We start from the raw sequence: 16365 nt of genomic DNA on the forward strand, positions 1-16365 counted from the left end.
TAGGTGTTTCTCTGTATGATTTGTACTGAATGTAAAGGCGATGTTTTATGGACCCTCATTAAGCTGCCTTTGAACCTCTAATAGAAGGAGATTCTTCAAAATAGGCTTACCCTAATCATAGATGCCACCAAGAATCAAGCTGTAAAAGCAATTATGGGAGAGTACTTTTTTTACTACTAGCTCTTTTAATCCAGCAAGGGATAACTGCAAAATATTATTTAAAAAATCCTTAAGGGGTCACAAAATAACTTTTTTTTTTTTTTAATTTGTTGATTATTGGCTTTTAAATACAAAATATCTCTTCTTCAGACCACAAGGGTCACTCTGTAATCTTGTCTCGTGGCCAATTACTCTCAGGTCCTTGCTGTTCCCTAACAAGTAGATGGGATAAATTTTCAGGGTATTGTCTCCAGTGTTCTGGGAAGAAAAAGAGTGCATATTCCACTCACACCTCGCTTAAGACTGCCTCCCCCCTTAATATCTTGCTGGCAATTTTAGGATTTTCTCTTGTCTGTGCAACAGCCAGGTAACAACATGGGTCCAGGGAACAATAATATACTAGGCTAAGGGGACAGTTAATCTTTCCAGGTTAGGCAGGGGTACTAAACCCCCTGCATTGCTCCAGTCACACTCTGATGTGAGGTAAAATTGGTACTTCTGGGAGGCAAAGGGCTCTGCATTTCTCTTAGGTCTTTTCAATGCCCGGTCAATAGGAAATGTCCCTTCCCCAGAGATTTCATGAGAAGGGACGGAGGGAAGAGAGACAAAGCAAGACAGACAAATTATTATGGGATGAGCACCAGGATGTTCCTCTGAACATACCAGGAAGGTGTTCATGGAATTATGGGAAAAAGGAGAAGGAAGAAAGGAGTGGAGTTGAGGGGGGAGGAGGGAGGCAGAGGTGCAAATAGCACTGAATGACAACCAACAGCCAGCTTGCGACTGTACCACCAGTGTTACTGCTACAATCGAAGGCAACATCGATGCCAATAAATGGGTTAAATGTAAAAACAGCCCAAGAATAAGCGACCAACTGCTTCGCAGCAACCCTATCAACAATGCATAATCAGCAGAGCGGGCAGTCAGTCAAAATGAGTTCCTGCTGAAATAGCAGCAGGAGCAGGGACTTCTGGAAATTCCGTGGAGATTCAGCAGTCAGTTAGCTGGGACAGGCTCTTTCAGGAAAGGTGGCCCTGTCAGTGACTCCAACTGCAAGGGCTGGCAGCAGTTGTACTTGCTAATTGAGGACCCTGATTTCAACTGGTTTTTACATGAAAGGCTATAGGTCTATTCCCCTAAGCATGATTTATAAAAATACTTACTGAAATTTATACAAGAGCCTCAAGGCTTGTCTCACACAGCTTGAGGTCACCTAGCACTACTGAAGTCATGAAGGTGGTGGGAGAGGAAGACAGAAGAGGGTGATGGCCAAGAGGAGTAAGAAATAAAGAAAAGGAAGAGAAAATGTCCATAAGCAGATGTTTTATTATCAATGCAAAATATATATGGTGAGAAAAAAATTGTTTCTAAAAATTCTTAAAGGATAAAAACTAGCTTATGTGTCATGCCCAATGCATCAGGTGGGCACTTCCCTCTCTGAATTAGACCAAGACTATAGAAACAGAATGGTGAAAGCCTCTTGTATCTTCCTCTGCTGCCCCCCATGCTAAAGGTAGGCTTTTCTTTTGAAAGCTCTATGAAATTATCCAATCCACCATGTGAAATCAGGTGAGCAAAAGGCTTACAACCAGGGTTCTTTCCAAGAAACCAGTATTAAGCTCTGTGACTGAAGAAGGGGGCAGTTCTTGGTCCCTGACTCCACAACAGTAAAAAATTCATTGTTGCTGGTCTTGAAAACCAGCCAGCCTGTCATTTCAGGTTCCTCAAAGCCAGGCAGGTGGCATTTTATTCTTGGGCCTTTGGGTAAAGACAGGATTAGTCAAGGAGAGCATTTGCACAGCGCACAGTACCGGGAAGTCGTTAATTGCTTGTATGGACCAACGTCGCCGGGCAGAGCGAGGAGACATCTGTGCGTGAAAACGTTACACCCAGGAGGAGGGAAGAAAAACACCAAGAAAATTAAAAGGGAAAAATATAGAATAAAATGAAAGCTTCCCACACATCTGATGGATTAAAAGGTACGATAATATACTCCAAAAATTGGGAATGGAATGACTGAAAAATCTGAACCTAGGCACAGCTGTATTTGGATTCCTTCACCTCCCTCCCAGCCCATCCCACTCCAACTGCAACTTCAGTTTCATTGTACTATATTAACAACACTGCTATGATAAAGGAACTACAATCAACGTTTGAGGTACTTAGTCCTAAGATCACAGTGCAAGTGGAGAAATAAAGGCAGAAGACTCTGTTCTCTTTCCCCTTTAACAGGTGAGAAGCAGAGTATGTATGTGAGGGTACATTCTTGTTCCTAAGAAGGAAGGCGCTCTTAAACAGGCTCAACTTCAATTTTTGGGGGCTGTGTGGTTACGGTGCGGTAGGGACATTAGAAGTCTTCGTCTTGGTACTGCAGTACTATTTTCAGAGAGGAACTATTTTCACAACGGGGAAAATGAGAGCCCTGGAGAAATGAAGGGAACGGAGGAAGCTAAAGCTGAGGAGTTGCACCCTTGAGGGCACTCCTGCCACCATCATGAGCGTCTGAGTATGTAATATTGACTGTGGAAATTAGAAATGATTTTATTAACTTCAAGACCTCCCCAGTTATTTACATTACAGCTATTTTAGTGAGATAAAATGAAGCAAATATGGGAGGTTGCAAAATTTTTTGAAAATGTATATAGGACAATGCCTAATGTTTAAGTTTTGGCCTTCTGAGTTACCCTAGGAGTAACAATATTTCAGGTTTATCAACTACTAATAGCTGGTCCAGTTGCCAAAATGAATGTTAGCACCTCCCTGTGCTTTCTAATTGCCTGTGAAATTTCTAGGATTTTTAAGGTCTGTCATACTTTTAAATTTCTAGGAGCAAACCTTGAAATTCCATCTGGAGAACATTTGAGTAAATGTAATGATATGATCTAAGCAGGGTAGGTTAAAAACACACAAGAGAAACAAATAAACGAATAGAGAAATGATCTGTAATCCCAAAATGGCTCTATATTTTCTATAATCTCAAAAATACTTTATAATTTCTTTTTTGCAACACTTTAATGCTGCTATACTCTGTTCCTATATTCTCTCTCATTTAAAGCTCTCAAGGGTGGAGATCAAAAAGGGAGAAAGAAAAATGCTGGAAAATTTTTTTTACTGAAAATGAAGAGAAATTCAGTAAACTGAAATAGCTTCTAGAAAAAAAGTAGAAGTGATAACGACATGTGAAACTAGACACCTGGAGGATTAGAAAATACTCCTGGAGGGACAAAACTGTATCAACCTCCAAGAAAAAGATAAGGTGGCCTATATACCATATCATGGCTATATTTAATTTCTTTCATCTCCCTTCTTGCCCCATATAAGTGGGATGGATATGAATAAGCATCAAGGAGAGATAATTATTTCAAATTCATCACAAAATAACTGACTCATTCATTTTACCTTCTTAAGCTGTTAGGTTGAACCACCTGAAACTTATTTTTTTAGGTCAAAAACGGGGAAACATCAGCAATTTCATCTGATTTAATATAATATTATATGTCATCCACTAAAATGAAACCCTTCCAGGAACCCCAATGTTCAAGGTCTACTTCTTGATCTGTGTGATTATTAATTCACTGAATTATACACTTACGATTTGTGAACTTTTCTGTATGTATGTTATACATCAAAAGTTCCACATAAAATCATAATAAAAAAGTGTCCCCCATTTTATTTGGTCACTATTTGAAATAAAACTTAAAGATCACTTTCTGTGTGACACTCCCATTGCCGTCAAGTCGATTCTGACTCGTAATGACCCCACAGGACAGAGTAGAACTGCCCCATAGAGTTTCCAACAAGTGCCTGGTGGATTCAAACTGCCAACCTTTTGGTTAGCAGCTGTACTTCTAAACCACTATGTCACCACGGTTTCCTGTGTGATACTAAAAAACTAGGGGACTGTAATCATGGAGATCCTCTCCCTTTTCCATGGAGAAACAGCACACAAGGGAGCACTCCAAACTGCATTTATCATGCTTCTTCCTCCACTCCCCAGCAAATCCTATCTGATAAGAGATAACTATCCATGAGCCTTTGGTCCCTCTTTATGATTATGGTGTTTGTAGTAAAAGAGGGACGCCCTGGTGGCACAGTGGTTAAGTGCTCAGTGGCTAACTGAAAGGCCAGCAGTTCAAACCCACCAGCAGCTCCACAGGATAAAAGACCTGGGAACCTGCTTCCATAAAGAATTACAACCTCGGAAACCCTATGGGACAGTTCTACTCTGTCCTATAGGGTCCTATAAGTTGGAATCAACTCAATGGCAATGGGCAGAGAGGTCAGATAATCAAAAATGTGAACATAGCTTTATAAGGTCTTTTGCATTAAGAGAAGTCCCATCTTGGAGCTGCAGTTATTTTGACTAAAGATGGCCTTTCCACACTACCAGAGTCAAAAGTGCTGGTAACCTATTTTGCCCAATCCAAACCCAAGCAGGGGTTTGCACATGACATGAATTGAAGGGGAATTCAGAACTATCTCTTTGACTACAAGATCTCAACCTAGCCCCGACACTAAAGAAAATTCCCACATTTACTCAATCATGACTCTGTCTGGCTATTATGGTAATAAAACGCTTTAGTCCCAACCAATTTATTAAGTCATCTACCCAGTTATCTGCTGGCTTGTGAAAAAAAGAACCAAAAACTTTGAACGCGAAGGCCTTGGGGGAGAAAACAGTTTAGTAGGTGCTCTTTTTTTCTAAGGAGGCTGGTGACAGCCACTGAGGCAGAATTCTATTAGAGACAAAATGAAGGTGACTGTAAAAAAACTGCTCAGAAAGGCAACAAAAAAAATTTTCCCCATCCAACTGAACAGTTCTGCCCAAGACTGGTCCCGTCCCGAACATTAGTTCCTGCCACTTGTTTCAGTTGCTACGGCCCTAAGACAAGACAACAAAGATGGTCAGCTATTCGTGTGAACCAAGGTTAGATACTATACTGCAATCAAACTGAAGACACATATTTGCTAGAAATTGTTTTTTTATTTAAAATAATTTAATACTTTGTTTTTAAAAAAATAAATTTTAATTATAGACCATCCGTCATTTTTCACTTAGTGGGGGACATCCACAGAGAATTACTAAGGACTGAGCTTGTGCAGTACCTTAGCAGTAACTCTGTTTAAAACATCAAGTCAGTTAAAAATCTGTTTAAGCCAGACTCTCGATCTGACAACACAGGAAGAGTTTTTAGGGTCTTTCCTACCACTCTGCCAACATTCTCTAGACTGTTGTCACCAAAGGCTCCTGAGAGTTGACAGTTAATAATTATTATTTTAGGGACAATGAGTTCCTTAAGAACCCAGGAACATAAGGATAAGTTCAGGCGATTTTTGTATAAACTGGTCCATTCAAATAGATACCTAAGTGTAGACTTAATAAAAATACAAAATTTTTTTACAGTCAACTTTAAAAAAATTTCTCGCAGCTACAAAGTTCTACATATAACAAGATCCTAAGCCTTCTGAAGCATCCTTTAATTTGTTGACAAACATCAGAATAGCTAGGAAGATCTGAAGCTAAATTATTCTACTTGAAATAATGAGAATCAACTCAATGAATAGGGATTACAAGGACAGGGTTAAATGGGACTGAAAAATATAGGTTTAAAAACTAACTCCCCACACTTCACAGAAGTTAAAACCAACTGAAAGGAAACAAGTAATGGTCTTTTTAAAACTAATTTTGAAAGTCGAAGACTATAGGGGGCTTACTAATTTAGTTGCTATGCATGGCGGACAGGGAGACAAAGAACAAGAATCCATGGTAAGTAATAAAAATCAAAGGCCATGGCTCTACTGCTTACCCTTTCCTTGTAGTAGAAGGAGCTGATTGAGACCTGCTCTTTCTCGCTGCGGGTGGGGCTTCCACTGTATAAACGAAGATTCCCAGGGGCTTCAGTGCGGATCTTCATTGGAGCAATCAAGCCAGTATGATAAGCAGACAAGGCTGAGAGAGATCTGCGGTTGAAAATGCAGAATTAGCCATACTGCCTTCTAGTCTTCCCACATTTCTAAAAGTAGTGCTGTTTTTAACACTTGGTAAAACCAAGGGAGATAGAGGGAAAGACAGACAAAGTGGGAAGAAAATGGAAACTCGAAAAAAGAACTAAGTTAAACTAATTGAATAAATTAAAGCTACAACGAGATAGTACTACATACCCACCAGAGCAGCTAAAATTGAAAAGAGTGACAATACCAAGTTTGGGAGAGAATGTGAAGCAACCAGACCTCTGAAACATTGCCAGTGAGAGTATAAAATGGCACGGCCAGTGCAGACACACTTCTTGGAAATTTCTAATAAAGTTAAACATACATCTATCCTATGATTCAATAATTCTACTTCTTAGGTAGAGAAATTAACATATACGTCCATAAAAAGACTTGTATGTAGGTTTATTCATAATAGCCCAAAACTGGAATCAATCTATATGTCCATCAATAGGAGAATGAATAAAGAAATTGTTATATTCATACAATAGAATATTCCGTAGCAATAAAAAAGAACAAACTGATGATACGTGTAACAATGTGGACCAATTTCAACATTACCTTGAATAAACCAGACAAAAAATAGTACATAGTACATGAACTTGTATTTAAATAAAGGTCAAGAACAGGCAAAACTAATCTATGATGATGGAAGTCAGAACAGTGGTTTCCCAGAAAGGGCCACATAAACCAGAGACTACATCAGCCTGAGACCAGAAGAACTAGATGGTGCCCAGCTACAACCCATGACTGCCCTGACAGGGAAAACAACAGAGAACCCCTGAGGGAACAGGAGACCAATGGGATGCAGACCCCAAATTCTTGTAAAAAGACCAGACTCAACGGTCTGACGGAGACTATTAGGACCTCGGTGGTCATGGCCCCCAGACCTTCTGTTGGCCCAGGACAGGAACCATTCCCAAAGCCAACTCTCCAGACAGGGATTGGACTGGACAATGGGTTGGAGAGGGATGCTGGTGAGGAGTGAGCTTCTTGGATCAGGTGGACACTTGAGACTATGCTGGCATCTCCTGCCTGAAGGGGAGATGAGAGAGTAGAAGGGGTTAGAAGCTGGTGAAATGGACATGAAATGAGAGAGCGGAGGAAGGGAGGGGGCTGTCTCATTAGGGGGAGAGCAATTGGGAGTACGTAGCAAGGTGTATATAAGTTTCTGTGTGAGAGACTGACTTGATTTGTAAACTTTCACTTAAAGCACAATTAAAAAAAAAAGAATAGTGGTTTCCTCTGGGAAAGGAGGGGCTGGGAAAGGCGACCATGGAACTTTGACCAGGGGGTGACGGCAATGTTCTGTATTTTAATCTAGGTGTTGGTAACCAAGATGTACACTTAGGATATTCATATTGTAAATTATACCTTTATAAAGTACTGTTAGTATTTTGCTCTCTGATCCAAAGCCTGAGTAGAGATACTAGCTGTTTTCTTTTGAAAGCAGGTGATTGTTTCCTGGCCCAACTTTTCAAATACGGAGCCAGTTTAACATAGAATCTCTGGTACTTAACCTCCAGTTCTCGTGGGATCAAGGTCTCATCTACCTGGGTTATCACAGGAGGCTGTGACAGGGAACCTCCTAGTATAGCAGTAGGCACTACTCATGTATTTAGTTCAGTCCCTTTTCTTTCCTGTTAGCTCAGCCTATTCATCCATCCCAGAACCCATAGGGATTCTGATTAGATCCTATCCAATATATCCAGGTGCTTATAGCAGGAGGGTTTCCCAAGTCATCTTGGTCACCATACTGCACAACCAAAAGTCGATAACCTTTAAATTAAAAAAAAAAGTATTAGCGATGGGAAACAGAGCACTCACAATGTGCCCGACAGTATTCTAAATGCTTTACTCATGTAATCTTCACAGCAATAACGAGGTAGGTACTATTAAAAAAAAAACCCAGTGCCATCGAGTACTACTACCATCCCATTTTACTGCTGAAGAAACTAAAACAAAGTTTAGATAACCTGCCCAAGGTCACAGAAATAAAAATGGCAAAACCAAGATTTGGATCCAGGTGGTTTAGCTCCAAAGTCCATATTCCTATTCACTATGATAGGCTGACTCTAAGAATAAAAACTAAACACAGAAAAATAAGAAAAACCTGTTAAGTTGTTAACAGTGGCCCTCCCTGGGACATGGAAAAGGAAAAGAATGACTTTCACATTTTAATTGAAAACTTCTGTAGTGCTTGAGTTTTTCAACATACTACTTACTTAATTAAACATTTTTTTATAATGATAGAAGCAGCATGCTAATGTTGTAGAACTCTGGTTCATCCTTCATCATTATTTCCAGTTTTATTTAATGTTTAAATAATGTTTTACCAACAGGGGGAAGGCACACTAAAATAAGAATTTACCTTGTTTGGACAACAGCTTTTATCAAGCTACTCCTAATGGTTTGGGAGTAACCCAACCCAATAGCAGAAATCTCGGCTTAGTTGCAATTTAATGAACCTTGATCATTCTCAAATAAATCTTATAATGGAAGTTTACTGAAGAAATAAAACAAACTGTCCAAACAAACTCAGTGGTTGTCCTGAGATTTCTGCCCACTTCTGGCCCCATGAACACAGATTACTTCTGCATCTCATGGACTTACCTAGGAGTGGGTTCTGTTGGAGAAACTGCTCGGTGCATCGTCACAGGCCTTGTGAAATACACCAGATAACCTGACAAAGGACACATCACACATGCACATCAATGTCGATGAGCTGTATAAGGGAAATCTTAAGGCAGCATTGATCAATCTTTTTCTATCTCAATATATCTGAGGGATAAGACACATTTTCATAAGTTACAAAGGCTCATGAGTGCAGTGATTTTTATCAAGAGCAAACATCAGAATTCCTAGGAATTCAGGAAGTGTATGGGGATGCATATGGTTTGTATAAAGTCCTCTGAGGTACTTTATATTTCCTTGCTAGAGGATCTGCCCCTGTTGAGACCTAGTGCTTTGAGTAGAAACTCAAATCCAAGCTCATCAGAATGAAAAAATATAAGACTGTAATTTTGCTGAATATCCTTAGGATGTGTCTACAGGCATCAATTTCAACATCAGACAACAAACACTGCTACATGAGTCTGAGTTCTCAGAAAATAAAAAAAATTCTCTGGTGGAGACATTCATAAAGAATATATGATACTCTTATTTGATCTCTAAATCTACAATCAGAGAACCAAAAATAGACCAACCTGCTCCACAGAACCTAGCCCCAGAAGTCCTAGGAAAGGGGATATTGGCATCCTGGTATGACCCATAGGCAGTGGTTACACGGGCAAATGTTGGTAAGGGCGGTGTGACAGAGTTTGGGAGAGCAAAGGGGTTGCTGGAAGCACTGTCTTCTTGGTTCTGAAATTTAAAAATCAACAACTAAAAAAAAAACATAATCTGTCTTAAAACTGAATTACAAAATAAAGCACATGATTTAAAAAATCAGGTAGCCCAAGATTTTAGGGAGGAAGAAATGGAACAGAACTACTAAAGCATATGTGGGAACAACAATTTCATTCTTCACACCACAAAAGACTCAAGGCAGGAGACGAGCTGGCGCAGGCAGGGCTCCAAACAACTCTGGTTGCGTTTCACTTTTTGCAGGGAAGTGTCTTTCAGGATCTAAAAAAAGCACAGAGCATAGTCAAGAGTGGCAACAGATTTCTCCTGATTTGCTGTTATTCTGCAAAGCACTCAGAAGCAATGAAGATGCAGGAAGAGTGGACCATGTTTAAGTCTGAGGCTTCCAACCTTCTATACAGTCTGAGAGAGAAGGATTCATTTCTGATCCTTAGAAAAACCATCTCCTTAGCCAAGACAAGCACACATGCTGGCTTTAGGAGGGCACGCTTCCAGTAAAAGAATAACAATTCCTTCTTTCTAGTGAATTCTGTCCCCTTCCTTTTCCCTCACCCCTGACCACCATGAGAAATCTCAGTACCTTAGTGGTAACATACATTGGACTGGACTGAAAATTGCTCTGAGTGATACAAGCCCGGGGGGATGGATTTCTCTTTAGTGAAAATTATAATGTTTTTATTTGCTGTCCTTTAAAAACATAAATCCTAACATTTTAAGTCACATGCTATATATATGAGTTGGCGTACCCATACTGAAGATAAGCATATAAATTAGACTTTCATTGTCCAACAGGACAGTCACTGCCCACACGGGTCTACTTAGCACATGGAACGTGGCTAGTCCAAATAGAAGTGTGCTGCAAGTGTTAAACTCACACCAAATGTTGAAGACTTAGTACAAAAAAAAAAAAAGAATATAAAGTATCTCAGTAAGTTTTTATATTGGTTATATCTGATAATACTTCGGATATACTGGATTAAATAAAATATTGTTACGATTTATTTACCTGCTAAACCTGTTGCCGTTGAGTTGATTCTGACTCATAGCAACCCTACAGGACAGAGTAGAGCTGACACATGTGGCTTCCAAGGCTGTAATCTTTATGGGAGCAGACTGCCACATCTTTTTCCCACAGAGTGGTTGGTGGGTTCGGACCACTGGCCCTTCGGTTAGCAGCCAAGTGCCTATAACCACTGTACCACTAGGGCTCTTTTTTTTTTTCTTAAGTTTACCTGCTACTTTTTATTTTTTTTTGCATGTCCAAACTAGGCAGTGAAATATCCAGCTTCTAAGTATAAAATGTCAAATATCACAATCTGACTAGCATTTCAGAGATCCTTAAACCACTCGAAAAATTTCTTGGTTACATACGATATCCCAAGATGGAACAATCAAGTGTGTACGATCCAAACCAGGCAAAAGCTGAGTAACATTCATGCTTAACATTACACAGTTAGTCCACATGTGACATTACTCAAACCGAAGACAGTATATCATCACCCAGCTCATTTGTCTTTTTTATGGAGATTTGCCCAAGTAGCTCTGGATGAACTGGTAAATCAACTTTCTGAACCTGTAGGGCTAAAGACCAGGTGCAAGACTGTACTGCCTCCATTCTTGTGCCACTATCTCATCTCACCTTTCTATGCAGTCAGGAGAACATCATCTCCTCTCATCAAATGGATTAAAAAAAAAAACTTTAACTTTTTTTATTATAAAATATCTCTGAGCTTCAGAATACATCTGCCTATTATTTTTTCTTCCAGTTGCCATCAAGTCAATTCCAACTCATGGTGAGCCCATGTGTGTTAGAGTACAGCTGTGCTCCACAGGGTTTTCAGTGGCTGACTTTTTGGAAGTACATCACCAGGTCTTTTTTCTGAGGTGCCTCTGGGTGGACTCAAACCTCCAACCTTTCAGTTAGCAATAAATCAAGCTAAGCATTCATACTACCCAGGGACTCCACTACTATTGCTAGATAAAAGGAAATACAATTGCAGGGTTCTTAATCTGGAGCTAACAGATAGCTTTAATGAGATTTTTGAACCTTCTGAATATTATATGCAAAATTTGGGCAGATTTTTCCTGGGGAAGTGTCTGTTCTTTTCATTAGACTTTCAAAGGGGGTCCTTGACTCAAGAAAGATTAAGAACCACCGCTCTGTTTTCTACACAAAGTGAGTGGTAGGTGTGGAAGTTATTTGCTACTAAAACTGCAGTGTGTCAGGAGCAGACGACTTCCAAATCTCATGTATTAGCATTTTCATTCAGCCTCACTACTCAACTCAGACACTGACGAACATGAGCAGAGCTCTTCAACATCACGGAGAATTTGTGAACACAGAGCCTTACCTTGAGCAGCTTTGCTTTCATTGTGGATGTGATGGTAGTGGGGTTAATAAACTGGAATGAAGGGGCAGCGTTGTTTGGGTACTGCGCAGGGAACTTCACCAGCATCTTGACACGATGGTTGCTACAGTGCACAGACACTGTGCAGCTCCTATCTGCTGCATCCATCTGCAAGACACAAGTGCAAATGGATTTAAATAAGCTAACTGAATGCTCTATGTTCCTGGTATTAGGGTCAAGGGAGAAAATACTGTATTTTTTGGCAAATAACGCACTCATGTAAATAACGCACCAACACATACAACTTGTGGAAATGATGAAATTAAGTAAAGCAGATCTGTTATAACGTGCATGTTATTTGCATAAAAGTTTGATATACAAAGGCAAATGAAATTTGGAAGATTTGGATGATGATTCACTTTCAAAACAGATTTTTAATTTTAGCGCCTATTTAATAAGTTCAAAGTATTCTGACTTAAAGAATGTAATCAGCGTTACTGAACTGTACATGTAGAAATGGTTCAACTGGTGTATGTTTTGCTGCATACATTCTCAACAAGATAAAAATTAATTTATTATTATTTTTTTAAAGTATTTTGACTTTAAAAAGTTTCATTCCAAAGCTGGAAGACAGAGTAAAAATTGTTTATTTTGCGATGAAAAAATAAAGCAGAAATAAGTTAAATAACCTATTGTTGTTAGGTGCCGTCGAGTCAGTTCCGACTCATAGCACCCCTATGTACAACAGAACAAAACACTGCCCTGTTCCGTGCCATCCTTACAATCGTTGTTATGCTTGAGCTCATTATTGCAGCCACTGTGTCAATCCACCTCGTTGAGGGTCTTCCTCTTTTCTGCTGACCCTGTAATTTGTCAGGCATGATGTCCTTCTCCAGGGACTGATCCCTCCTGACAACAAGTCCAAAGTATGTAAGACGCAGTCTCGCCATCCTGGCTTCTAAGGAGCATTCTGGTTGTATTTCTTCCAAGACAGGTTTGTTCATTCTTTTGGCAGTCCATGATATATTCAATATAAATAACCTGATTCAAGTTAAAAAGGACTCCTAGGCAAATCCACAGAGACAGAAAGTAGATTAGTGGCTGCCAGAGAATGGAGGAAGGAAGAAAGGTGAGTGACTGTTAATGGTCCAGGGTTTCTGTTTGGGGTGATAAAAGTGTTCTGGAATTACAAAGTGGTGATGGTTGCACAACTTTATGAATATACTAAGAATCAATGAATTGTATACTTTAAAAGGGTGAACCTTATGGTATGTGAATTATATTTCAATTTTAAAATGTACTGCTGGGGAAAGGAATCAAGATCTCCTCCTTAAACTACATTGCCAGGTTCTCAACTGGGACAAGGGGAGTATAAACTGTGTTGATATAAAAATCAATTAATCAAAAAAATCCTTTATCTCTTCTGATTTCTTGTGCTGCAAACTAGAGAAGCTAGCTAGAGAAGAGTGAAAAGGAGCCACACACCTGGGGAATCTGGGACTTGGATTCAAACATTATCTCTACCAGATAATAGGTGCTGACCTTAGACAAGTCACTTCATGTCTTGGTATCTCAGTTTCCTCATCTGTAAAGTGGGGATAAAACCATTTATTGCAAATAATTGTTTTAAAGATCAAATGAGATCATTATGTAACAGCACCTATCTCTGCCTACAGTTAATTAAATGTGAGCAAAAGAAAAACTAAAAAAGCTTTAAAACTCCTTCTGACTCAAGTCTCTCAAGCAAATAATTTGGGTACCTCCCCAAAGGGAAAAAAAAAATCTCTCTGTGTGCTAAGTGAACAAGAACATTTGGTCATCTACTTACTATAAATCTAAATCACAGAGGTAATGTAAGCTCGTAAGGGAAGACAGTTCAGCATTATAAGAAAAGCCTTGGAGAATTAGAAGGTTTGGATTCTAAACTCAGCCCTGCCATTAACTTCACTGGTGACCCTTGCCCAGTCACTAAGTCTTTCCGGATCTAAGTCTCTTCATATATAGTCATGTGCCACATAACGTCTGTTTGGGCAACATCCAAACACATATACATCCACGGTCCCATATAGCTTTGCTAAATATATACAGACAATCCCCACGTTACAAACAAGATCCGTTCCTAAGTATGTCTTTAGGTCAAATTTGTATGTAAGTCAGAGCAGGTACATGCGGTTCTTCTTTAGTGTTAGTCAAATATTTGTCTTAGTATATAGTATATATTTTAACTTTCTATATATAAAACCCTGGTTAAGTGCTATGGGTGCTAACCAAGAGGTCAGCAGTTCGAATCTGCCAGGCGCTCCTTGGAAACTCTATGGGGCAGTTCTACTCTGTCCTATAGGGTTGCTATGAGTCAGAATCAACTCGACAGCAGTGCGTTTTTAGTGGGTTTTATATACAAAACACTTAAGAAACACTCCCAAGCCGCACAATGTTTTCATGAGCATTACCTAATGCATGCATTCGTTATTATGAGCCACTGTATTTAACTCAAATTTATAATAGGCTCTGTGGCAGTCCTTTCTTAACTACAAGTTGTCCATAAGTCAGACGTTTGTAACAGGGACTGCCTATAATATGGTGTTCACACAAAGTCTAAATCACATAATCTATTTCACAGAATGTATCGTGGACATTAAGCAATGCACAACTGTATGGTAAAACAAGGTGCTGGATCATCTAAGGTGAGGCTAAGACACACAAGCATCAGTTTATCCTTTAGCTCAACTCATGAGAAAAGAACAGGGTAATTAAAAAAAGTCTGCATTTATAAAATGCCTATAACTTCAGAAAATCTAGGAAACAAAAGAGCAAGCTTATCTATTGGAGAAGCATAGCTATTTGTTCGCCCAAATCATAGCTGAAATCATCTCCTCTCCCGCAAATCGCTGCCAGCAAGCAGGAGAAAGTTCATTGGACTGCTGAGTACCTCCACGTTGACGTTCCGAATTTGCACGTTGATCAGGGAGAACTCCTGCTGCAGAGTCTGAGGCAGCCCCAATTGATCTGACTTCCTCTCTTCCAGGGGATTATTAGGGGGATCTTCCTTTGAGGCTAAAAGAAGACAGAAGTGCAACTGTTGGAAGACATTTCTGAAAATGAATCAGAGAGCAGCTCCAAGGTATCTGCATTTTCCTATGATTTGAAAAACCAGGTAGGAGAAAAACACACAAGTCATTTAGCTTAGACTTAAGTAGACAATGAAAACACTTACGCCGGCAGTCTACAGACCGCTTTCTGAGAGGATGTCTCTGAGGTCGACAGGAAGTGGGCACACTGCACCCTCACAGAGTGTCAGGCTTGGGACCACACGCATATTGTTTAGGTTCTCTTTCCATTGGTATAGACTCAAGTGACCTAAACAGTAACCTCTCTATTTTCTTCATGACCATAATTCAGACATCACAAACACTGCACCAAGGAGTGAGATTATTATAATTGGAATGAAGATAATCTCTATTTTCTACAGAAATACCTTGGAGATGAAGAAGAGATGAAAGGAATTGTTTAAGTATGATTTTTTTCCCAGAAGAGTACAATGATACATTTTATTTACTCATTTGAAAAATTACAAACTAGAAATAGAAGAGAACTTCCTTAACCTGATAAAGTATATCTATAAAAATCTACAATGAACAACATACTTGACACATTGTAAGCTTTCCCTTTGTGACTGAAAATAAAACAAGACTACTGCTTGATTGCTGTTATTCAATACTATACTGAAAGTCCCAGACAACACAGTAAGGCAAGGAAAAAACGGGGAAGAGGGTGAGGTATAAAAGCTAGAAAGGAGAAATAAAACTGTCATTACAACTATGTACTCAAGAATATCCAAAATAATTTAAAGATAAATATCAGATCTAACAGAGTTCAACAAGTTACTAGATACAAATCAATATTAAAAAATCAACTGTATGTTTTAAAAATCAATTGCAAAGTCTCCAGGAATAAAACTAATAAACTTGGTAAAATTTCTATGGAGAAGCCAACATGGTACTATAGACAGAAGCACCATGCTGTCCCTCTGCAGCAAAGATCTGAAAAACTAAGTAAAACAGATACAAACGTCAGTCCTGGAACCCTAAGCATCAAATGAAGGGATAAAGAACTTGATCAAGCACTGAATGGAATAAAACACTGAGAGAGAACAGAGAACGAGAAGAGCTATGGAGAGGAGGTCCCCTACCAGCTAATGCAGTATGGATTTGCCATCTTGGACTACAGCCACCAAAGAACAAAGACAGGGAGAATGGGAAGGCAACTTCACGCAGCTCCCAACAGGAGACAGAGCACCCAGTAACCAGGGATATGTGCTTTCCCACCCCTCATCCTTCTTTCCTCTACGCAGCCTCTGCTGCTTTCCAATGGGCCATGGTCGCTCAGCCAGAAAGATGCCAGCTCACTGCCACCCAGATTTGCCATCATGGACCTCAGCCACCAAGGACTGTGGACAGGGAGTATTGGAAGGCAAATTCAAGGAGCTCCCAACAGAAGACAG

General features: G+C 39.6%; 1 protein-coding gene across 2 annotated transcripts in view; it reads right to left on the reverse strand.

Annotated features, from left to right (window-relative positions):
- WDR59 (WD repeat domain 59) overlaps positions 1 to 16365 on the reverse strand; it is a 109752-nt gene that overhangs the window by 37525 nt on the left and 55862 nt on the right. Inside the window, exons 13-18 of one of the 2 annotated variants that reach the window (XM_049864941.1) lie at positions 14794 to 14918; positions 11868 to 12032; positions 9682 to 9777; positions 9357 to 9513; positions 8764 to 8833; positions 5967 to 6120 (exon numbers count right to left, since the gene is read on the reverse strand). In XM_049864941.1, coding sequence (XP_049720898.1) covers positions 5967 to 6120; positions 8764 to 8833; positions 9357 to 9513; positions 9682 to 9777; positions 11868 to 12032; positions 14794 to 14918 — 767 coding nt within the window. Of the gene's footprint in view, positions 1 to 5966; positions 6121 to 7070; positions 7186 to 8763; positions 8834 to 9356; positions 9514 to 9681; positions 9778 to 11867; positions 12033 to 14793; positions 14919 to 16365 lie in introns of those variants that run through there. The other variant, XM_049864942.1, reaches the window with a different exon arrangement.

The sequence above is a fragment of the Elephas maximus genome, chromosome 21 (assembly GCF_024166365.1).
Source record: "Elephas maximus indicus isolate mEleMax1 chromosome 21, mEleMax1 primary haplotype, whole genome shotgun sequence".
Taxonomy (NCBI): Eukaryota; Metazoa; Chordata; class Mammalia; order Proboscidea; family Elephantidae; genus Elephas; species Elephas maximus.